This window comes from Loxodonta africana, chromosome 10 (assembly GCF_030014295.1).
Source record: "Loxodonta africana isolate mLoxAfr1 chromosome 10, mLoxAfr1.hap2, whole genome shotgun sequence".
Lineage (NCBI taxonomy): Eukaryota > Metazoa > Chordata > Mammalia > Proboscidea > Elephantidae > Loxodonta > Loxodonta africana.
In genome coordinates, this window is record NC_087351.1 from 75,338,271 (window position 1) to 75,363,459 (window position 25,189).

Below are 25,189 nucleotides of genomic sequence, written 5' to 3' on the forward strand. Positions count from 1 at the left end.
AATGCCGTACTGGTTTCTGGGCCCCGGTTCTCAAATACTGGCGGTTCCCACTTCCTGTCTCTTGAAATAATCATTCTTACAATCCATCTGCCATGCTGTGAGGAAGCCAAAGTCCTGCGAAGAGGACACGGTCAACAGGAACCAAGGCCCTGGCTGTGCTCCCAGCCAACAGCCAATACCATGTTGGAAGTAAATTCTTCTGTCCCACTTGAAACACCCCAGCTGATGACTGAGGAACAAAGACAAGCCATCTTGCCAAGTCCTACCCAAATTGCAGATTGGTTAACAAAATAAATGACTATTGTTGTTTTAAGGCACTAAATGTTGGGTTACTTTGTTACACAGCAACAGATACAGGAATGATGCCCAACACTACATATCATTAATCATAAGCTGATTTTCTCAAAACGAAAGCTAGAATATACCAACCCCACTGCCACAAAGTTAATCAACTCTATCATTTGTGTAGCTGAAAAAGACCACAGAGGTCAGAAAAACAAACAAAAACAGCCAGGCACCTGAAAACTCTTCACTGCTTCTTTATTATGATGCACCCACAGTACAGCACCTCTCACACATCTGCGAAAGGGGGAGGTTACATTTCTCTTTGGGAGCACCTTCATTTTTTGTTTCTGTTACCACTTTGAAGAAAGTAAATCAATTCCAAAGAAGGACATTTTAAACTCCAAGTGATTAAGACTCAGCTTGCATTTTTGTTGTGTTTAAAAAGGACGTGGCATATTTTAGCCAGAGCTAGGAGATTGTTTTGAGGCATTTTAACTTTGATGTGGATCAGAAGTCTTCACTCATTGTCTAGTTAAGCCAGTCTATAATTTTCATATGCAACTTTTCATATCAAAAATGTTTCATTTTTACCTCTACCAACAGATGCTGTTTTAAGAAACAAAAACAAATACATACACACACCTAAATTTAAAACCAATCATGGATCACATCATTTCTAAAGGGGAAAATGAACTTTTGCTGCCCTCTCCTGCTAGAACAATGAAATACTAAAATACCAAAAGACTTAGGAAGCTAGAGCAAAATCCTCAAACCAAAAGCAATGGACATGTCATTCTCTTTATACTTCAGTCAAAAATTAGACAATCAGAAAGTGTATTGGTAATATTTATATTTGAAAGTTCCCCATTGATACGTGAGGTCTGGATTACAACTTATTTACAATGAGTGATTTCAAAAAAGGAGTGAGGGAAAGGGAAGAAAAGGAAACCTATATTCACAGACATCATAATATGGCATGTTTATTTCCAAGAGAGATACTACCACTGCTCTTGTGCACAAGCAGCAACACAAATTAACATATTGCTAGATCAAAATTTACTCAACTTTCTCTCAAGATGCACAATCCTTCTTTTAGATTCCCAAAATTAAACACTTGGGAATAGAAAATGCATTGCCAATATACTTACTAGAAAAATCCTTTGAGGCTCATTCCTTCACTCTACTCAGAGAAGCAGCTGAGCCAAAATACAGAAATAAAAATACTGATGTACAAATAAAACATCACTGATCGTGTCTGGTGCCACGTTTTTTGCTATAGGTGGCTGTCACTTTGTGTAACATTGGTAAGAACAACCAAAGAGACAATCTCTTCATTTCCTGGGTCAGGTCAGTGCATCTGATTAAAGAGAAAATGCAAAACAGAAAAACAGGAGGAAAAAAAAAGATTCTAAACACTTAAAAATGCCAGTAACATCCATACATCTTCCCTTCCCCACCCCCACCCCCACAAAAAAATAAAAAAGCTTTTAAAGCTCTAAATATATATTTTTTTCTTTTTCTCTCTCTCTCTTTCCATAGTGTGACTGAGCCTAGGGCCATACTTTTAAGTACAACAGGTGCAATTACAAGCAATTCCTGGCTCTGCACTTCAGACTCTCCCACGCATAGGAGGTACAAAATAAATTAAACCCTTCCACTTAGGCGAGCGGGCCCAAGATGAAGGAGTGTGACCCTGCTTGTGAGTGTCCAGCAGCGGCATCGAGAGTATTATTTCTTTCTTTACTTTTTTATTATCTTATAAAAAACACTCAGATGTTGGTGAGAGCAAAATATAATAAAATTAAGGACAATACCTAAACACCGAGAGAAAACAACCAGGGACGCTTACACAATGAGAAAAGGAATGCATGCTCCATCCGAAGTATGAGATGGGTCAATTCACTCACACACCTGTTCTAGGCCCACTGCCTAAGGCCTCGACATCATTCTAAACCACAGGGTTTTTGCTTTTCTTTTTTCTTCCAAAGACACTCTTAATCGTATCCCTAAAACCAATATGGTAGGGACAAGGTTGGAGTGGTCATCACTCACTAACTACGAATTTGCTATTTTAAAAATATATTTATATATATATAGTTCTGGGGAATTATGAAGCAAACAAAATATAACACAGAGATGCATTTGTCACAATTAACTCGAGTTGCAGCAACAGCAGAATTGTGGGAAGGGACAAGGAGAGAGGGTTGCTACAAACGCAGCAAGTATGTCCTTAAATATGTCACATAGTGCAACAGTCAGATTACCCCAGTTACTCTGTGTCCCTGAACACAACATGACAAATGTCACATTGTCACTTTCAGTTAAAATAGAAAAGACAGTGTTGCTTCTCAGAAGTCGCCCTGTGAATTTTAGACATATGCCTATAATTGCTTCTTTAAATATGTCTAAAATGTGGCTTTATTCTTCTCAGTTTGGAATGATCAACATGAAATTGACATGAAAGATTTCTGTGTATGTAGTTCTCACCTTGAGGACAGGATCCTAGCCTTTCTCATTTCAAACGACTGCATTTCATGCCAACGGGCAGAGATACTTCAGAAACCTATGATCTTAATGTTCTCTATTTAAAAAGATCAATTAACAGCAAACAAAAGTTTAGACTATCAAAAATAAATGGGATGCATAGTCGAAACCAAAGGGCTAAAATCAAAAGAGCTAAAGAAGATGATTTGTTACAAATTTATTTTTTAACTTTAGTATTCAAACTTGCACCTTTGCTCCAGCACGTTTAAAATTGTTTCATCTTTGGCAGCCTGTGCCAACTTTACACAGAATCCCCACTTTCTTTAAAAAAAAAAAAAAAAAACTATTAATACCATTAAACCATGTTGTGTTTGGCGTTGCGTATGATTCTTTTACTGCTGTTTCTTTTCCAGAATTAACAGTACCAAGTTTTTTGTTTTTACAAAGTTACTCAGATGACAATATCCATGATTAGCTGACTTTTACACATAATCTGTGACCTGATAATCCTGAAACACTTAAGAGGGGAGAAAGGTTCAAGGATTTTTTTCCCCCCTTCTTCTTCCCCTTTTTCTTGGAAACAATAAAACTGCATATTCTACTTTCTATTTAAATGGAAGGAAGAAAATTTACAAGCCCATAATTATATTGTATTTCTATTAAGAGCAACAGTTCATATGTTCATGTTTGCTACTATCACAATTCAACACATGAACACAGAATCAGCTCTATACCGTGAATACTGTTGGAAGTGACGTCAGGATTATCAACTCACTGCTGCAGTGTTCAGGACAAGCAAACAGCATCCTGGCAATCAACCCCAAAACATACTTTTTAGTACACAATAATGCAACTGCAGTCGGTACGTACATCCTGTACACAAGTGTCATCAGCGTACCAGCTACCCAAGATGTAAGCTTCCTCTTTTAAATACAAAGCAGAGAGCCAGGAAGATATATCTATAATACAGCCCTAGATTTTGTTTGTTTTTCTTAAACAATTTGGTCAGAATGCACCTTTGATATAAAAGCATTTTTAAACTTTATTATTAATACTCAGGACATTAGGAATTTCCAGATTTTTCAGTAGCATTTGTAGAACCACTTTTGGTAACAAATACAGTAGTTAGGAATATGCATCCAATTCAGAATGCAGTATAATGTGTATCCTGAATCCTTTCCGGCTAAAAACAGGGCTGGCGCTGTGATGAGATATAGAGCAAAAATCTACAAAAAACACTGTAACATGTTTTTGTGTTTTTTTTCCCCCAGAGGTTACATCCTCTTTTGCTGGAATACTTTATAAATACATATTAAAAAGTAAGGCAACAACTCCAAACAGTCCAAGCTGTTTGCTCAACTCTTTTCCCAATTAGATTCACAATCCTTGGCAATCAATTTCATGGTTGTACTGTTTAGTGTTTGTCTTTTTCATTTCAAAATGGTCCAAAAGGATGTTTTACTGACATTTCTAAAACATCTCTCTGGTATGTGTGTTCAATGATGTATGCAACTAATACTGGTCAGGTACTGAAGCCTGTGATGTCCCAGTGCCTGTTTTCAAAGGATTCAAGACACTGATTCAGATTCACCATAAACTGATGCAATGAATCCAAAATTCCCTTTCCTACTATGTTTATCACCTCTTCTCTTTTACTCCTAATTTTAAGACTAAAGGAGTACCGGGACTACCTGGTTACTGGAAAGATGTTCACCCCAGTAAACAAAACTTTTATCAGGGACCTTTATAATCCATGGCCCTGTTCCATGTGGACATTCAGCTCATGAAGATGTGCACAAGGGACAGATGTCAAATTACAGTCAAGTTATCCAGAGGAGGGTGTTATACGAACTTATAAGGAAATGACGGTCTTTTTTTCTTCCATTTACTATAAATACATTTAACAGCTTAGCAGAAAGACAAGCTAAATTTAAGATTGTTCACATTTGAAAATTGTATCATACTCTCTGCTAATGATAAATAAGGAACTCCTGACAATGGAATTTTAACACAGCAATTTCATCAACAGATCTCTGAAGACTGCTTTTTTTTTTTTTTTCCTTTCAAGAGGGTTAGAACAATGATTATGTTTGCAAAGTTCTGAGAAGTCCATCTACTGTCCAAACTTTGGATTGAAGTCCTTATTTTGTTTTTCCTTTACTTAGAGACAGGTAGGTATATACAGTGCTGTTGTAATAATGAAACAAATGTGAAATCTACTGTAAAGTTGCACAATACAGAAAACTGTTGCTCCATCTTCTACTACATAAATGTGTGACTCCACAGGTTAGTAATGTTGTTGTCATTATTTTTGTTAAGTTGGAATTATCCCATCACGTCTAAGACCTCTCTTTAACTCCAGATCCTCCAATTTTTTCCACAATTCTTCACGCTCCTTTTCTTTCTTTTTCTCACTGGGGAAGGAAATAGAATACAATGTAAACAACCAAGAAAGTTTAAAGAGACCATCCAACAATAACTGCTTCTTTAACATACTTTTCCCCATGTATGTTTTAAAAATTCTTCGAAAAGTTTCACATTAATCTTGTGGGTGTTTTTTCTTCTTTTCTCTCTTGCTCTTTTTATTTCTGACACTTAGGCATAAAAGTAGTATTAACGAACAGAGTAGGAGATGATAAGAATATTTTAAGATTTCCTATCAATACTCCTTTTGACTTAGCTTAATACAAAAAATTAACCTCAAAATTCCTGAGGAAAAAATGGGAATTGTTTGTATGTATCAGTTACCCTGAAACCAAGGACACATTAGTGACTTATAGTTGGGTCTTAGTTATAATCTAATTTTTCTCACTGTCTCCAAATACAGTTTCTCAAATGGAATGCTGGAGATGACACTCATTCAGGAAATGCTATATGTCAAGAAAATATATCGTTCCTTTATTTATGTCTATATTTTATATACCATGTATATTTAAACTCTATAGCAGAATCTTACCTCTAACAAGTATTAACGGATCACAAAATCCAAATTATTAACTTATTTTTGCACCAATATATACAATTAAACTAAACATACTTCCTTTGGGGTTTCAGTTTTAATGATCTGGACAGAACTTTGTTAATATTATTATGTATTAAATTTTTAATGTACCAACCTTTCAAATTTGGCAATTCGACTAGTGAGTTTTAGACTTTCAGATTTCATTGTTTGGTAAAATTAACCAAAAAAAGTGGACATCCAAAATAGGGTAGAAATCCAAAAAACTCACTGCCATTGAGTTGATTCTGACTCATAGTGACCCTACAGGACAGAGTGGAAGTGCCCCATAGGGTTCCCAAGGACTGGCTGATGGGTTCGAACTGCCAACCTTTTGGTTAGCTGCCAAGGTCTTAACCAATGTACCACCAGGGCTCCAAAGCAGGGTCAACAAGTTTTATTTTGCCAAGGATGTTTTAAAATCAACATATTTTTAAAAAAGAAAGGGTGTTTTAACAGCAAGCAAGGAGAAAGTACATAATATATAACTATATTGTAAAATAAATAAATTCACCTTTGTTAAGAGAATTCACTATTTTGTCCCTAGTTTTCTCATGTTATGGCAAGCCAGTAAAAAGCAGACCCAGATGACACCTGTGAATCCATGAATTCAGATACTTCCTGAAAATGGAGGCTCTGCCATCTCAGGCATGGAATGTGGACCTTGGCTATCTCACCTAGTAAGGATTTAACTTCAGTCACATGACAATATTTGGGCAGGGAAATCATCGTGGGTTAAGTAAAATTTGTATTTAAATTCTTTTCAGCTAAATTCCAATATCTCATATTTATGTCATCATCAATTTTTTAAAAGTTATTTCAATAGTATCTATAGCAAAAGAAATTAATCTTTGCCCTCCCCCCGCCAAAAAAACCCTCTAGAAATATTCAAGTAATTTTATATTCTCCTTTCCCTAAAGTTTTGAGGGAATATTTAATTATATAATATGGTAATTAATATTTGATAGTTAAATTGGTAATTTAGGCCTTGTTTACTATAATTAATTTCAGCTACCTTAAATACAATCTGCACAATATGAATTTCAGTGGACATACTACTTTTTCAACCAATTACCTATCTGTTAATTTTTAAAAACATATTTACAGGGCAGTAACAGTCACAAGTAGATCATCTCTAATCACTAAGAATTCTAGATAGACTAGAACAACTATAAAGTGAGCTATGTGGCAAAATAACACTTCTGGTTTCTCAGTATAGTTTTGGAGATAATATTAGGTCTAAATAAATCTTACAGAAAACACTGACTTGAGTACATATAAATCAATCCTATAAATACTGTGGAGTTTCAAAGCATAGGACTTTTATTTAAGAAGAGAAAGGAGTGTTATGCAAGGGCTTGGGAATTTTTCTCAAGTGAAAAACAGCTCAAAAGAAATCAGGTTCCTATTGCCCTGATTTGCTATTTAAATTAAGTGCTGACATCATTAAAACACTCATCATCTGCTACTGAAGCATTTCATTCATGTTCTTGATCAAGAGTTTCATGGCATTAGATGCCATTTGTCCAGGGGGTCTTTTCCTCTCATAAATTTTTCACACTGACAAGTTTATATTCAAAAATTCTAAATATTTCTGATACGGTTACTGTCACCCCCATTCTTTCCCACATTTCTTCCTCTCTGTAGGCGGAAATTTTAAAAACTCAACCACAATGTCATGCTAGGGATGTTGTCAAATTCTCTTCCAATTTCAATTTTACACAGCACTAATGCTGGCATATGCATCTAACAGTGTTACTTATTCCACCCACCATTTTCAGGTTTGTAATGCCTAAAAATTGATTTGATCTTAAATGAAACTATTAATGTCTTGCCGTCCTGAAGTGAAAGTCTTCATTCAGTTCTTCTCTGATGATACTACATAAATCTCATTAATCTCTATTCTTGTATCTATGGAGAAACCAATGTTTCCCATGAATCTAGGAAACCCTTCTATTGTTTATTTGACAAAGTATTACTCTTGCTTAAAAAAAAAAAAAAACTTTGTTTCATTAAGAAAGCCCAATCACTATACCAAAAAAAAAAAAAAAAAAAAAAAACACAACAAACCCAGTGCTGTCGAGTCGATTCCGACCCATAGCGACCCACTCACTACAAGTCATTTCAGTGCCAGTGATTAGAATCGACATCACAGTATTGTCTATTCCTGGTCTATGACATGCTAGTAATTTTTCCTTCCCTTAGTTAATTTTTATCTTTTTCCAAGGGTTTGGTTTATCTAATTTAGACATCAAATGATCATAAAACGATTTTATCCTAACCCATTACTGAAGTTCAATAAATATGCACCAATGAATTTGACTCTTTTAGAAATTAGGTCTTTAATAGTCTTGTTCAAATATAATAATGGGCTTTCTGTTGCTATAAAAGAGATGACATTATGCACAAACACTATTTAATGGTACATCACCTTATTAAAATGTGCCCTTGTCTCCATTTTTAAAATTATATTTTTTAAAGATTTTAAGTTTGGGGCAAGGAGGATTATTAGAAAGTTAATAATTTGTAAACACTGCAAACACAGCAAATTAAAAGTTGTTGAAATTCCAAGTACGACACCATCAAAAAAAGAAAAAAAGCATTGCCGGCCAGTCAATTCCAACTCCTAGAAAACCCACAGGATAGAGGAGAACTGCCCCATAGGGTTTCCAAGGCTGTAAACTTACACGGAAGCAGACGACCACATCTTTCTCCTACACAGCGGTTGATGGGTTCAAATTGCTGACCTTTCAGTTAACAGCCAAGTACTTAATCACTGCACTCCCAGAACTCCACATATCCAAAAATTGGTATTTATCCCAACATCGTGGTAAAGATCTCAACCCCTCTGTCTATAGCTAAAAACTTGCTATATTCCCTAATTGAACTGTCTTTCAATAAACCACATCCCAGTAACTAAAAAAGAAAAAAAAATCACCGAAATGGTCCTTTACCCTCTGCCGCCACACCTTTCTCCTTTTTGTTCTTTTTATCAGTAAAATAAAAGTAACATTCAAATTCAGGCTAAGCAAAGAAGCAAGGGAACCACATGTAGCTTTGTTCAGGAGATTCAGCGAGGTCATGGGTATGAACACTTGCACAAACCTTTGGAATTCCCTAAGATCCAAAATTTTATAATACACAAAACCTGACATTTGCTTCCAGGTGGTCAAAGCCAAACCAGAACCCCAACTATTAAGAGCTCTCTAGACTTTCCTTAACCAATTCAAGTACATCTTCCGGGAAGTTTGACATAAAACCCAGTGCCGCCAAGTCGATTCCTAATTCATAGCGATCCTATAAGACAGAGTAGAACTGCCCCATAGAGTTTCCGAGGAGAGCCTGGAGGATTCGAACTGCAGACCCTTTGGTTACCAGCCGTAGCACTTAACCACATGCCACCAGGGTTTCCTAAAGTTTGACACATTGCACAAGAAATAACAAAAATGAAGAATTAAGTGAACGAAATCAAGAAAGGCTTTACTAGGCCACAAGCATTCACTGTTGAGTTCCACTGGGTTTTGTTCCCTTATGGTCTCTTAAACATTTCCAGACTTCTAGAACATCTCATTGTTCACTCCATGTTCTTCTTGCTGCCCTTTGAATTGTAATGAATTTTTTGGGCTCTAGAGAAGAAAGTAAGTTCTGGGCCTCGTACCTCATGCTGCTCGAGTGAAGAACAAGACCAATCCAAATCTAGATCAGATTAAGTTCAGAATGGGGGTGAATCCAGATTGCAAACTACCTTATAGTTCTCCTAAGTGGGCCTGAAATACCAGTTATGTGTCAGCTCTTAGCCCTAAAGCAGAACTAAAATATTATTGTAGAGAAGGAGAAATGCAGGCTTTATCAAAATGACACTGTTACAAGCTTTGTTACCCAGTGGCACGCTTACAAGGACACAGCTAATGAGCATGCAAAAATGAATACATAAATAAATAAAATTGTGCTGCTTATGATTTCAGGCACAACTACGCAAGGAAAGAACAGATAGCTTTGTGCACAGCTGACAAAAAAGCTTTAAAAAGTTACCGCTGACGATCTGACTTGTATGTGGCTGTCAGCTCATCAAACATGGTGCTGTTCATTTCCATAAATGCCTTCAACACATTGTACACTAACGCCACGATAGCCCTGTGAAGCACAAAGAAAAGGGAACATTTCAGTTATCCTTAATCCAAAAAACCAATAGGATGCTGAACAAAGAAAGGGTAGGCACAACTTTTGTTCAAGTGAGCCTCTCGTTTTGCATAGTCTGTGCCATTCCTTTTTGGTTGAACAACTAGAAATGACCTCCATTTCATTTACACATTCAGAGTTTCACATTCTTTATTCAAGGCAAGAGATCTTCCTGCAGGGTTGACAGGATTAAAAAAATGTCTAATTCGGTCCTTCATATTATTGGTACCCAGAATAGTCTTACTGTGGGCACTACATAATTAAAAGGCAAGTATAAAAATAAAGCAACTTCACCCTAAAAAATGAGCACCTGTGGTAGGACTAACCTTAGAGACCTGTATTTGCATAGAGTTTTATTTTTAAAGGAATAACATTCATAATTTATCAAAATCAAAAGCTGTTACACAGAAATACATATTCTATATGTATATATATACACACACACAAATATATACACAAATATATGTATTAATTGCTTATATTCAAGGATATGATACCAAACCCCTGTAAGCTGGGCAGTAACATGAAGTTATTTTTCTAACTATGATTTGCATTGATCCATACACTCCTGCTTGGTCCCCTGCTGACCCAACCCACATGCTGGTAAAATAACCAGCAAGTTGGTGATATCTGCTAGTGGCTGTGGAACATCGAACAGCTAAGTGGCCAAAATGGCAGCCCTTGCTTATCAAGTAAAAGAATAAGCTGTTGGGCAACGTGAGAACTGTGCCACGATGGGCTTGATATTTCACAGGCTGGGTCTAAATAGCATTGACTGTTGTAAAAACATACTTCGCTTCCATTTTGAAACAAATATATTCCTACCACCACAGAAAAAGGTATTGGTAACGATTAAGGCGTATGTTACATAAATGAGTTTGATGTTTGCAAAAACACTTACATGAAAGTGTACTTGTTGTGGAGCTTCTGCCCTGTGCCCACTAAAAGGAAAATTGAAGCTAGCTTTCTTTTGTTGCAAAAGCTGACCTTCAAATGCAATGGGAAGTGTTGGAAAAAGGCATTAAAGACATTCACTAGAACCACTCCAGTTCCTCAAGAGACCAGCTGAATACTGGGACTTAACTGTTTACCAGCTATTTATTTCTACAAGTTTTATTAATAAAATTTGGCAAATTTGAAAAAGAAGAAATAGGACATTTTACAACTAAGTGCAAAACTTTTAAAGACAAACATACTACCAATATACCAAACTGTGACTAATTTTTTTAATGTCACATTAAATTTGTTTTCAATTCCACAGAGGACTAGGTAACACCATAAAAAAATGCAGAATGTGTTACCTTTCGTAGGCCTAGATGTTAACTTACCCTTGAGGATTTTAAACTATTGTTCCTCTAGAAAATATGTATAATGACTGAGTTTGTTGTTAAGAAATGGATCCTGCTAAAATGCAAATCTACTCAGATCATTTCCCTTATCACTCCCTTAGTGAAGGCTCATGTGGACCCCACCCATCTTCCAGCACCCTCTCCCAAAGGCCTTGTGCTTTAGCCCTCCCAAGCTCACAGGTCTCTGAACTCCACAGGTGCTTCTTGCAGGTGTGTGCCTTTTTATGTGGTAGATGGAGCCACTGTCCTTCCCCCATCGTATCCACTGACAAAGTCCTTTAAGATTCATTTCAAGCTCCATCTTCTAATCAATATCCACGAGCCTCCCCTCTCAGCTCCAGAGTGTTCCCAAAATATCCCTGCTATATTCACAGGTCATGGAGCCCCTCAAGTAAACAGGTATTTTAATAAAGTAGCACTTATAATCCTGTTTTATAAAATATCTGTTTACATGTGGGTCTTCTTAAATAGTCAGTGAATTCCTAAAAGGTAGGGTTTTATCTTTTCACATTTCTGTCTCCAACAACAAGCACAGTATCTGGCACATAGCAAGCATTCAAACCATTTTATTAAACAAAAGGAAAGGAGGGAGGAAGGGAGCTGTGAAAACCTACGGATTCCAATGTTCCTTCGAAATCCTATAAAGGCTGGAAAACATGATGGGAAGGATGACATTAGAGTTTTCTTCTATCAAACTCATGATATATTCATTATTCCAATAATAGAGTGCTCTTTCTGCCACCTTTGGAAAAAGAAAAATATATATATTAAGAGAGAAAAATACAAAGATAAAATTATAACCTTTCCAAATAAAAGTATTTTAAGAGAGGCTATTTTTTAATCATTCAATCAAATGTAAAATTAAATATTAATCACATTTTACATCCTTGTGAATTTAAAGTCTCTCAGAAAGTTGCAAAGTGGTTCATCGATTTGGGGAATGAAAAGAAATAAATTTTCCTACCTGCTTATTTATATTTTTCTCTAATGCTGCTCCTCTTATCTGATCCCACATGTTCCCTGCAGAGCTCTCAAGCCCCAGACATCTTTGATACACCATAGTGTTTTCCCCATCGGTTTCACCCATTTTATAGATTTCCCTTACATATCACCTCTTTCATCCCACACACTTCAGATGAGCCATAGGGTGATTCAGTAAACAGCTGCTGAGGGAAAGCCACTTGCCTATCCCTACACAACATCTGCCTTTACTATCTCCTTTGGGCCAAACATGATGCCAGTGTTGCAGGTAAACTGTACCATCCTTACTGCCACCCTAGGAGTAGGCATTATTTTCTTTTTACAGATGAGAACACTAAGGTTCAGAAAAATTGGGTAACATGTCCAAGGTCACCCTGTTAGTAAACGGGAAAAGTCGAGGGACTTGAATCTAGTGTCCAAGCTCTTTCTGGTGTTCATTTCTGATCCTTTCCTTTGAACGGGGTAAGCTAGAAGAAAGCCGTTCAGTTTCTGGACTCAGGGTCACCGAATGGACATACACCCGCTTGCATTCTCAAATCCCTTTTCTCTGCCCACCATGCACTGACTGACACTAATAGTATTTGGTCTGCTGAGCCTGTGCTGCTCATTTTGGATTTTAAGAATTCCTGGAACACCTCAGAAACAAAACTTCACATCTCTAAAAGAGTAGTTACATGGACAATAAACAGCAATTTCCTTTATTCACACAAGTTAAGAAAAGCGTTTTTTGAAGGGAATAAAATGGTACAAAATGCACCCACCAAGAATCTCTGAGAAATTAGAACCTTTCCATTTATATTATTCAAATCAGATCAACAAAGCCCGAGGACTCATTAGGCACTAATCTCAAGAATACAAGGAAAACACTCATGATTGAATGTTTGCTATGTGCCAGGCACTCTGCTAAGTGTTCCACATATGTTATCTCATTTAATCCTCACAACCAACAAACAGAGGATTTGTTGTTGTTGTTGTGAGGTGCCATTGGGTCGATTCCAACTCACAGCAACCCTATGCACAACAGAACAAAACACTGCTCGGTCCTGTGCCATCCTCACAATTGTTGCTATGCTTGACCCATTGCTACAGCTACTGAATCAATCCATCTCGTTGAGGATCTTCCTCTCTTTTGCTGACCCTCTACTTCACCAAGCATGATCGCCTTCTCCAGGGACTGGTCCCCCTGATAACATGTCCAAAGTACATGAGACCAAGTCTCGCCATTCTTGCTTCCAAGGAGCATTCTGGCTATACTTCTTCCAAGACGGATTTGTTCGTTCTTCTGGCAGTCCATGGTACATTCAATATTCTTTACCAACACCATAATCCAAAAGCATCAATTCTTCTTCAGTCTTCCGAATTCACTGTTCAGCTTTTGCAGGCACATGAGGTGACTGAAAATGCCACGGCTTAGAACAGATGCACCTTAGACCTCAAAGTTATACCTCTGACTTTTAACGCTTTAAATAGGTCTTTTGCAGCAGATTTTGCCCAATGCAATAAGTCACTGAATTTCTTGACTGCTGCTTCCATGGGTGTTCATTATGGATCCAAGTAAAATGAAATCCTTGACAGCTTCAATCTTTTCTCCATTTATCATGATGTTGTTTACTGGTCCAGTTGTGAGGATTTCTGTTTTCTTTATTTTGACGTGTAATCCGTACTGAAGGCTATAGTCTTTGATCTTCATCAGTAAGGACTTCAATTCCTCTTTACTTTCAGCAATGGTATCTCTTGTTCCACATCCTCTTCGGAATCAGGCTTGAATTTCTGGCAGTTCCTGACATGTCTTGCTGCAACTGCTTTTGAATTATCTCCAGCAAAATTTTACTTGCATGTGATATTACTGATATTGTTTGATAATTTCCACATTCTGTTGGATCAACTTTCTTTGGAACGGGCACAAATCTGAATCTCTTCCAATTGCTTGGCCAGGTAGCATTATTTCTATTTTAGAAATGAGGAAGCAGAGGCTCAGAGAAGTTATGCCATTGGTTCAAGGTCACATGGCCAGCAAGTGGCAGACTCCAAAGTCTCTGCTCCCAATCTCTTTACTATTACCCCTATGGAGCTGACATTCTGGTGGAGAAAGGGGGTATCTATAAGGCTACTCAGTGTATGCTGTGACAAATGCTGTATCAAATATATAAATAAAGTACCAGAGGAAAGAGTAGAACAGACAATCCAGAAGACCTGGGGAGCAGAGGGGTAGCAGGAATGTATGTAATAGACAAAGTGGTATTTAAGCTCGGTCTTGAAGGATGAAGGAAAGAGGAGAAAAAAGGCATTCCGGACACGGGGAATTACAGAGAAGAGGGTAGTGGCAACCATATGGGTAATGTGTTTGGAAACCATTGAACTGAACAATGTAGCTAAGGAGACAGAGCATGAAAGAAAGAGAGGAAAGAGAGGGGAGAAAAGAAAGAATGGGGGTCAGGTTCTGAAACATGTAATTGGAAGAGGAAATTTTTTAAAGAAATCACAGGAGGGTGTGCAAAGGAGGAGGAACCTAAGACTTTCTTTGCCCAATTATGAGTCAAATATTTACCTGTTACTTAACTTTAACAAGTATCTCAACCTCTTTATTTTTTAATATATAAAATCACTTCCATAATAAAAGTCAGCAACTAGTAAAGCCGCTTAAAGAAGAAAGGTGGTGGTGTTTATACAAAGTAAAAATTACCATATCTGACGTTAGGATGTGGAACCAATATCTTCCTGGGACTTGCTGTCCTGTATACATAGTGGCAGTGTCTCTAACTTGGAGACCTCTGGCCCCAGTGCCACACCTGGGGCAAGGAGTGGTAGGTGTCTGGCTACAGAGCTGGCACTTAATAAATATTTGCTGGATGAACTAATGAACACTTAAACAAGTAAACAAGAATCTCTTTACCCTCCTTCTTTCCTTTTTTCTCAGTTTTACTTCTGTCGAATACTTAAAATTCTTTCTCCCCTTCTCCTTTCTAAGCTTCTGAGCATCGTTTAAGTCTCCCTAGTGATGGTCATTTTAAGAGATGGCTGATCTTTGCCCTCCATAATGCCAAACATCCTGATGAACACTGAAAAATAAGGTAATCAAGCCAGGTGTCTGAGCTCCAAGAGCCTTGTGTAATATGCAAAATATCTACATATCGTCTTGTAATTTTTCTGTTTTACCTAGATACGTATCATCTGAACACTTAATGCAATGGTTTCCACTTTTGTGTGTGTGTCATGATTCTTCAGATCAAAAATTAAAACCACAACAACCATAAAAGGGCCATGTTAGAGGTGTGGTGCTGTGCTATGAACTATAATCTGAACAATCTCTTCAAACTGCTGGCAGTATATAAAGTCTCCAGGTTTGTGAGTTGGGCCTTTGGTGAAACAGCTACAGAATAAAACCTACCGTGTTTTCAGCTCAGATCACCCTTCTTCCATCATGTGCTGGCTCTGTAGCACTGCAGCAGCTGCTCCAGTCAAAGAAAAGCATTGCCCAGGCTCTCCTTCTGGCTCTCCCTGAGTGGCCACAAGGAGGCAGAGTGGTGCCACAAGAAGGTCAGGGGCTTGAGCAAGAAGTTACATCTAAATTCAAAAGTGGACTCAATTCCCTACTAAGTATGACACCTTTTGTATATCATTCTGAGCTTCATTTTTCTGCTTTGAAAAATGGAAAAAGGGCCTCACAGAATAATTTGAGGTCTGGAAATACTGTATGTGAAGCATCTAACACAAAACACTGAGTTCTCTTTTTCTCTTAGACATTGTTTAGCATTCTCTCTTGCATTCTACAGGAGCTCCTCCAGTCTACTCTCATTCAGCGATTTAACCAGAGACCAGCTGCTTATGGCTTTCAGCCTCAGTGTTCATACCTACAAAAGATCTTATGCCATCCCTTTCAGGCTGGTTGTGAGAATTAGAGCTAACAAACAGAAAGCACCCTTACAGTGGCTTCTATGTAGCAGGTGCTCAAGAAAAAGGTGATTACTGTTAACAATTACTGTTAGCATGTGAGAAAAGAGCAAATAAAAGCAACAGCTATCTCATGTTCAACACGTTTCTCCCAATATAAATTAACCAAAATAATTCACCTTGTCTAGGCCACTCTGGCTCATCATGTTCCTTTTATTACTAACCTGAAAATGGGGGCTAGACACACACTTGGCAATTTGTTTAAACAAAGGCTCTTGAATTTTAACAAACTGTGAAGGTTCAATCACATCCAATATTTCCTCCAGCTCCCCAAGGAACATTACCTGCGAACACATGCAAAATACAAAATGTCAGGTGCTTCACTGGAAATCTATTTGAACAATGTGGATTAATGAGAAATTTCCATTGTTTTAAGAAAAGTTTACATATGAAACTAAACAAATAAAAGCAAGGTACTACTTCACATTCGAAGATATTCATTTCACAAAGAATTCACAACAGGGTACTTCTTAGAGGTAAGTTCCCCATAGCACTAAAAATATAGTTCTATTTACTTTTAATAAACACTTTCGGTGCCACCTCTATTACACAGAGGAAGGGATGCTTGCAAGGTGCAGCAGGGTCCCTGGAAAACAGAATTGGCCCTGTGGGGCTCTCCACCTACTGCTGTCACTCCAGTTCTCTCCCTGCCCTTTTTTTTTTTTTTTTTTAAAACGACGGGAGGGTGGCCCTCCAGCATGGATGTGCAAAAGTCCACAGAGGCACACAGTCATTCGTCCAATACTTACTGCCCCTGCTATGTGTGGTGTTCCTCTAGGATATGCCAGTTAACACAACAAACAGGATCCAAGAGACACAAATGAGCAAACTCACCCACACGCAAGCACTACCTTAAATCCATTTGCACAGGCTGACCCACTCTCTACACCTACGCACATGTACACACACACACTCACTATAAAGGACAATGAATCACATGGCCTCAGTGCTAAATACCTTGAGAAACAGAGCTATCAGATCATAAAATAGAGCCAAATCAACAGTATAGTCAACTATTTTGAATATAATGGAAAACACAGAGAAATAAAAGCCAGTTATCTATTTAGCCATGAAAAAATAAGTACCTTAGAAAAATTTAAGTGTACAATATGAAAAATAACCATGTTTTTACATCCTAGGATCATCTGGGTAGCAATGCAGAGTTTAATTTTATCTAGCAGGTATTAAGGAATGGGATGACTTCCTGAAATTGTGTCAGCTAGGGCTTTGAAAAACTGAGCTGATGTAAGAGGTAGAGTGTTTGTTACAAGCAAAATATAGTAGGTAGATCTCACCATGTGTCAAGATGCATACAGAAGTTCTCCCAAAATGTAAAGCTGACAGCTAACCTTTCTTTTCTAGGTCACTGTCCACAAAGAACCATGGTTTCTAACCTTTCAGAAGAGTGGCTGCTGAGCTGGTGCCCAGCTAGGCTTACTGCCAAGCTAAGAGACTCACTCACCCAAAACAACCTCGCACAGCACATGTCTGGTTAGGTCTCGGCAACAGTACCAATGACTGTATGTCACAGACCTCCGGAGTCACTTGCGAACTGCTGAGACGAAAGGCCTGTTCCATATTTTAAGATTACGCACAGGAAGATCCCGTCTACATCACGTGGCTGTTGAAGAAGCATGCTCTAGCTTCTGTTTACGATGACAGCAAAACCTCCAGACCACAAAGGCAGTCACTGGGAAGGTGACATGAACAGAGATAGACAACACGATTGGGCCTGGGCTGTGCTTACCGGGGGCTGAGCACCATAGTGGTTAAAAGCCCAGGGGTTCCAGGAGTCAGAAGGTGGGTTCTGGCCTAGTCACCTATACCTAGTGGACTTGGACAGGTTCAATTTCAAAGGCTCAAGGTCTTCATTAGTGAAAAAGAGTATTTAAAGTCCTGCATTACAGAGCCAGATGAGGACTAGATGAGATAAAGCATTTTCACATGTGCTTAGCCCGGTGCCTGGCACTCAGTAAAGCCCTCAATAAGCTATTTACACACCCTAACATGAATCACTTACCTCTTTTTGACTACATGTTTTGGGCCAAAATTTCATTAATCCCCTAATAACCTAAAATGAGAAAGAGAAAAACAAATGGCGTTTCATTTCATATACACTTCCAAGAAAAGTGGTCTTTCTGAGATTTTATGAAATTATGGAGATAATACTTACTGGTTCTGTGAGTGAAGGATCTTTCTCCAGAAACTGTACTATGCAATATGCCAGCTGAAGAAGCAAACAAAAAAAGAAAGACAAAATTATAAATTCCATATAATAGGAGTTCAAACGATATATTAAAATTTCCTAAAAAGCTGCCAGACTCTGGTTTCAATAACCTCACATTCATTTCAACTACCATAGAAATAAAACACATATAAAGCAAAATAAAAAGCTACATTTTCAAGCCAAAGATTGACGCTAATAAAGCTCCAGGGGAATTTTAAAAAGCAGAGAAAAAGACTGTACTGCAATATGAAGTATCCAGCTAATGAAAAGCAGACGTGAAATATCACAGTCAGTATACTTTAAAAGTATCTCATGGTTTGAGCTACATCTCTGAGTGAAGAATCCAAACAGTTTGTCTTCCCCTTATCCCCATTCCCCCACCATAAGCTTCCTTTCTCTCTTTGCTAACACTGACAGTATTGGGTCTTATTGTAGCTCCAGAAGAGTTTGAGACATGGGTAGGCACTTCTCAAAACCTTGCTGAATGCCTGAATGGCACATGCGAACTAAAGTGCAGTTTCATCAAGAGATAAAAGGTTGTGTCTACTGCAGTTAGAACCTGGAAAAATGTAAAAAGAGTTATACATCGGATGCTAACTCATCTAGGTAAGAATTCTTTTAAAAGATGACTAAATGTGATATCTCGTTTCAAAGACAAAATGCAAGATTTGTAAAAAGGCTCATAAAAATTCTTGGACCAGAAATCCACCCTTGTGAAACAGCATTTTGATGGTGCTCTGTATTAGAAACATACGGGCTACTTTTCCTCGAAACACAGCATTTCACATTTAAACAGGAACACTGCTTAGGAAAGTGTGTTACACTTTTAGGCAAACTCAAAACATTCCTAGTGAGGGGAGGAGGGAGTCAGAGGTTGGAAATACTAAAATTAAAAATGCGAACGGATCATTTATCTGCCCACTAGTGACATGCTTACCATGCAAGGCAGTGTTAGCAAGGAAATTAGAGCGGGGACAAGAGCAGGATATGCTTTTTGAAATAACGAAGACTGAAAAAACAATGGACAAATATTGACTCCTTTACTTTTCAGAGTGTTTAACTGTGTGTATAACATGAATGAACTAGAAGGGGGGGAGGGCAAATAACAGATGAATGCAGAGTGAGGATGGGACTAAAATATTCAAAAACATTATAAACTGGTTACATGTGCCCAAAGATCTAAATCTAAAATGCCCACATTTTATTATGGATAAACTTGCTCAATATACAATTGTGTGATCTTGGGCAAGTCATCAAAGTTCTCTATAAAATGAGATGGATGACCAAAGATATCCTCTCACTTTAAAAATATTCCCATAATTCTACTGCACAATTTTTATTTCCCTCATGAAGTATTTTAACCCTTACCAAGTCTTTTTTAAATAGAAAACTTTTCCAATATCAAAGAAATCCTTGCATTTGCAAACGTTTTATTTTGCTCCAAAAACAGTTGTATAAAATTCTACCTGAGCATGGAAGAGTGATAAGCTCCTGACAGTGTGTAAAGGGATCAACACTTTCACCAGAAACTGTTTGTGTTCTGCCTTAAGAGGTAAAGCAAAGCCATTGATAATACTAGGAAAAAGAAGAGAGACATGAATTAGCAATGTTACCACAACAGGGTAAACTGAGACAAACTGTCAGTGTGAGATTGGTTAAATCTTAATCAGTTTATATTGGTCAATAACAACCCAAAACCCACCCCGGTGGCATTCAAGATTTCTTCAAGTCACCTCGAAGGAAGGAAATTTAAGAGAAGAAAATTTGCTTATCATCACTCAGCAAAGGCTCTGCGCTTTTCTTAAACTGAGATGGTTCCCAAAAGCTTTGGTATCAAAAGCCCTTTATTTTTCCTTCCTTTTTTTTCTCCCACAAGTATACCTTTTTCTCCCACAAGTAACTGCCTGCCTTGCTCACTTCCTCTTTAAATATGACTCCTTCCATTTCCAGACAGCATTCTCTTCCCCTTCCTGAAATCTATGCCCAGACCAAAAATACCCATGGTTGGGAAGTTGCTGAGAGAAACTCGCAAGCCTTCACCCTTCTTCTTCGCCTCAAGTTAGGAAGAAAGAGAAAGTAATCACACCGTCCAGCTATATTAGCCTCCCTTGTGTGTAGAAAGCTACACAACAGCTATATCTTTCGAATTCATTCCACTATTCCAGGCAGCAGCTGTTTAAGAACTACACCAGGGCACACAGTTCCTTTGAAAATGGCAATCTTTTCAAATGTATTATAAACTTGACTTTCAACAGATACGACAAAGAACAGGTAGTCTAGAAATTAATGAGAATAAGCTGTTTGGTAAGAATTGGGCTGACCACTATTAGATATATTGGCTCTGCCGTAACGAATGGACTGAGAGCTCTTTCAGTCACTCCAGTGGAATTAGCAATGTATCCCTGTTGAATAAGGGGAACAGGGACACGTCTCATAAAGTCAGTTGGGAAACACGGTAGGCACAAAGGAGAAAATCAAACGTATATACAGCAAGAATTCTAGGTCAGCAGCTCCATTGTGCCATATGAACCTAATTTTCAGAATGATATTCACCTGAAATTAGCAATTAGATTAAAATGTGCTTACCTTCCTAATATTTCCAGCAGTTCAGCTACACCATTGAAATGTTCCGTTTCATAAACAAACCTGTAAAAAAAAAAAAAAAAAAGAGTAGAGTCAGTACATTAAGTTCAAATATTTGTGTTTACCTAATACTTCTATAAAAACACCAATTTTTCTTCTCTCTCTCTCCCCACCCTCCACTTACCTTAGAAAAATATTGTTAATCTGTTTTCGGATAAATGCTCTAAGACCAAGAAACTTGCCATAAATTCTGTGTAAGACTGTTTTTAAATAGTCCCGTTCCCGGGGGTCTTCGCTGTCAAATAGCTCCAAAAGCTGTTGTAAATAAAAGACAGTATAGCTGTCAAAGGTGGTTTCAGGAAAGGATTTAGGAATTCTGTCACTCATTATTTAAAATCCCTCCCTTTCTTCCTGGAAAATTTATTCAATATCTATCATGTACCAGGCACAATTTTCTTAGTCTCCGGGAATACAGTGATAAATAACTCTGACAAGGTCTTCCTTCAAGGGGTTTATATTTCAGTGAAGAGATACACAACAATAACAATAACCATAACAACAACAAGTTAACACATATAGAGTACTTACTGGGATTGTCAGGCACTAGTGAAAGCAATTTACATTAATCCTCTCTATAAGCTAGTTTTATCCTTATTTTACAGGTGAGGACACAGTCACAGAGAAGTTAGGGCAGGTCACTTGCCCACAGTCTCACGGCTAATAAATGGTAGAGCTGGGATTTATACCCAGGCAGCCTAGGCTCTAGAATCCATGATTCCAACCACTAGACAATGCTATGTCTCTGAGCTGACATTCCAAATACACAGCCAAGACAAGCCCTTGGCTCTACGAGAATATACAGATAAATGAATCAATCTAAACCAAAGTAAACTCAAAAGTCCCTGATGATATAAGCAACGTTCTGTCTCTGAATCTGGGTTCTTGTTACACAGGCGTACTCACTTTGTAAATATTCATCAAGGTGAATACTTATGATTTCTGTATGTATGTTATGCTGCAATAACATTTTCCCTAAATTCCCAGTCATCTGTGATCTAAAGTCAATAACAAATCCCAATAAGATCCCATCTACATATTTTATAAGGAGCCCATGCAACCAGCCCAAAAGAGCTAAGCCAAAGTCTCAGGCCAAATGACAATAAACACTATATATAGACTCAATGCAATCACTATTCAGAATTCCAGCTGCCTTTTTTTTTTTGCCTTGCAGAAATTGACAAGCTGATCCTAAAATTCATACAGAAATGCAAGGGACCCAGGACAGCCAAGACAATCTTGAAAAAAGAAGAACTTCCTGATTTCAAAGCTTACTATAAAGCTACAATAACCAAGACAGTGTAATACTGGCATAAGGATAGATATATAGATCAATGGAATGCAATTCAGAGTCAAAAAAAAAAAAAAAAGCTCTCACATTTATGGACAACTGATTTTTTACAAGAGTGCAAAGACAATTCAATGGGGAAAGAATAATCTTTTTCAACTGGATATCCACAAGCAAAAGATGGAAGGTGGAGCTTTAATTCATAGCATATAAAAAACGAACTCAAAATGGATCATTGGCCTAAACTCCTATAAAATAGGAGTAAATTTTCTTGACCCGGGATTAAATGACCAGCATAAACAGCAAAAGAAAATAGGTAAACTGAATTTCATAAAAATTTAAAAACGCTTCAAAGACACACCATCAAGAAACTCAAAATATATCACACAGAATGGGAAAAAGTATTTGCAACCACTCATAAGGAACTTGGATCAAGAATACTTAAGCAACTTTTATAACTCAATAATAAAAATAGAAAATAAACCAATTTAAAAATGCATACACGATATGAATAGATATGTCTTCAAAGAAAACATACAAATGGACAATAAATACATCAAAAAATGTGCAACAGCACTAATCACTAGAGAAATATAAACCAAAATCACAATGAGAGACCACTTCGCATCCACTAGGATGGCTATATCAAAAAGTAGAAGAATAACAAGCGTTGTCAGGGATGTGGAAAAATTAGAACGCTTACACATTGCTGGTAGTAATGTAGAACAGCGCAGCCCTTTAGAAAACAGTCTGGCAGTTTAATGTGGCTGCTAATGAATATTCCTCAACAATAAACACAGAGTTACCATATTACCCTGCAATTCTACTAAGTGGAATTTCAATTTCCAAGAGAATTAAAAATGTGTCTATGCAAGCATTTGTACACAAATATTCAAATAGTAACATTATTCATAGTAGCCAAAAAGTAGGAACAATCCAAATATCCATCAATTGATCGATGGATAAACAGGTTATGATAGACATACAATGAAATATTATTTGGTCATAAAAAAGAATGAAATACTGATACTTGCTAGAACGCAAATAAACCTTTCAAACATTATGATAAGTGAAAGAAGCCTGACATAAATAGCCACATATTATGATTCTATTTAAATGAAATGTCCAGAATTCAAATGTCCAAATCAGAGAAATCCATAGAGACAGAAGCAGAATAGGTAGTGACTGCTAATGGATATTTGGATTTCTTTTGGGATGGTGAAAATGTGCTGAAATTACATAGTGGTGATAGCTGCACAACTGTATGAATATACTATAAAACACTGAATTGTAAACTTTAATAGGATGAATTTTATGGCATTTGAATAGTATCCCAATAAAGTAGTTACTTTTTAAAACTGACAATGGACAAGTTCTTCTGGCTGAAGAAAAATAGCTGAAGATTGGTCTGAATTTAACTATGTTCCTAATAATCGAAATAAAGCAAAACTCATAGTTCTAATGTCTTTATAGAAAAGCATTTCAGGAACATACAGACAACATATGAATGAAAAGAGGCTGCCCTAATTACAAAAAACAGTTATCAAGGCATACGTCAGCACGACTTCAGGTGACTGAGGTATGCAACTGAAGCTGGGAGAAAAGAATAACTCAGCAGCAATACCAAATCTGCTTCTGTCTAGTGGTTTTGTTTCAACAAAAGCCAGAATTATGGACAAAAAATGGCTCCTTGATAACAGTATGAAGCACAAACTGACGAACTGTCTTCAAAAACAGGCAGAGAGACAAAACAATTTTTGGCTACATAATGCCATTCATTCCTTCATTCATTCAACAAATGAGTATTTCACGCAAATATTTACTAAATACCTATCAAGGGCTGTGAGGAGCCCTGGTGGCCCAGTGATTTGGGCGTTCTGCTGCCAACTGAAAGGTGAGCAATTCAAAGTCACCAGCCACTCCATGGGAGAAAGATGCGGCAATCTGCTTCTGTAAAGATTACAGCCTTGGAAAACGCAATGGGGCAGTTCCACTCTGTCCTATAGGGTCACTATGAGTTGAATCAAAATCAATAGCAGTGGGTTTAGTTTTACTAAGGACCAAGCACTGGGCAAGGTGCCAGGGATACAACGATGAGTAAGACAGACACAATTTGTGCTTTCACAGAGCCTATTCTAACAGGCGATACAGGGAAGTAAGTGGTATGTTAAGTGCTTCAGGATGCAGGCTTATCTACCCTGTTTGGAAGAAGTGGGGTGATCAGGGAAGGCTTCCAGAGGAAGTGACAACCAGGCTGACCCTTGCAGAAATAAGGAGTCAGCCAGGTACAGAGGTGAGGGAAGAGTGTTCATGGGTGATTCAAGAGCATTTGCCCTCACCATCAGCCTAGAAAAGAAGATGCTATTAAAGCATCTGCCATCTCTCTGCCCATTTAGCCATCCAATAAATAAACATGCACTGAGGTTCTTCCGTTTGCCAGGGATTGTCCTTGTTGCTGGACATACACTGTGGTGAACCAACTTCCCGCCCAGTAGGATAGGCAATGGGCAAGTCAGCAATGCATTCCATGAGAAAACATTCTCCCTAGGCAAAAAAGGCAAGTGGCCCCAACAGGCCCATGGAGTCAGTATCTCCTATCTCTTACGTGCTCAAACTGATGTAAAATCTCTAATCCACCCATCCCATTCCTTGTTAATGCAACAGTCAACCTTTTGAGTTCTATTTTTAAATTTGGTTTCTACTTTTAATTGTTTCAAAAGGGCTTAATGAGTAATTTACAATGAACTTATGAAAAGATCTGAGGGGGTGAAATGTTAGCAAAACTTGAATCAATCGTGCTTACGTAT

At 37.6% G+C, this 25,189-nt stretch overlaps 1 protein-coding gene across 3 annotated transcripts in view; it reads right to left on the reverse strand.

Moving 5' to 3' along the window:
- Window positions 1–521: 521 nt before the first annotated feature.
- PPP2R5E (protein phosphatase 2 regulatory subunit B'epsilon) overlaps window positions 522–25,189 on the reverse strand; it is a 166,726-nt gene continuing 142,058 nt past the window's right edge. For 2 of the 3 annotated variants that reach the window (XM_010588682.3, XM_003408698.4), the window contains exons 6-14: window positions 21,222–21,352; window positions 21,041–21,100; window positions 19,921–20,029; window positions 18,401–18,454; window positions 18,248–18,298; window positions 16,392–16,511; window positions 11,910–12,037; window positions 9,800–9,901; window positions 522–5,183 (exon numbers count right to left, since the gene is read on the reverse strand). In XM_010588682.3, the coding sequence (XP_010586984.1) occupies window positions 5,084–5,183; window positions 9,800–9,901; window positions 11,910–12,037; window positions 16,392–16,511; window positions 18,248–18,298; window positions 18,401–18,454; window positions 19,921–20,029; window positions 21,041–21,100; window positions 21,222–21,352 (855 nt within the window). In that variant the 3' untranslated portion in view covers window positions 522–5,083. The remainder of the gene's footprint in view (window positions 5,184–9,799; window positions 9,902–11,909; window positions 12,038–16,391; window positions 16,512–18,247; window positions 18,299–18,400; window positions 18,455–19,920; window positions 20,030–21,040; window positions 21,101–21,221; window positions 21,353–25,189) is intronic. The other variant, XM_010588683.3, reaches the window with a different exon arrangement.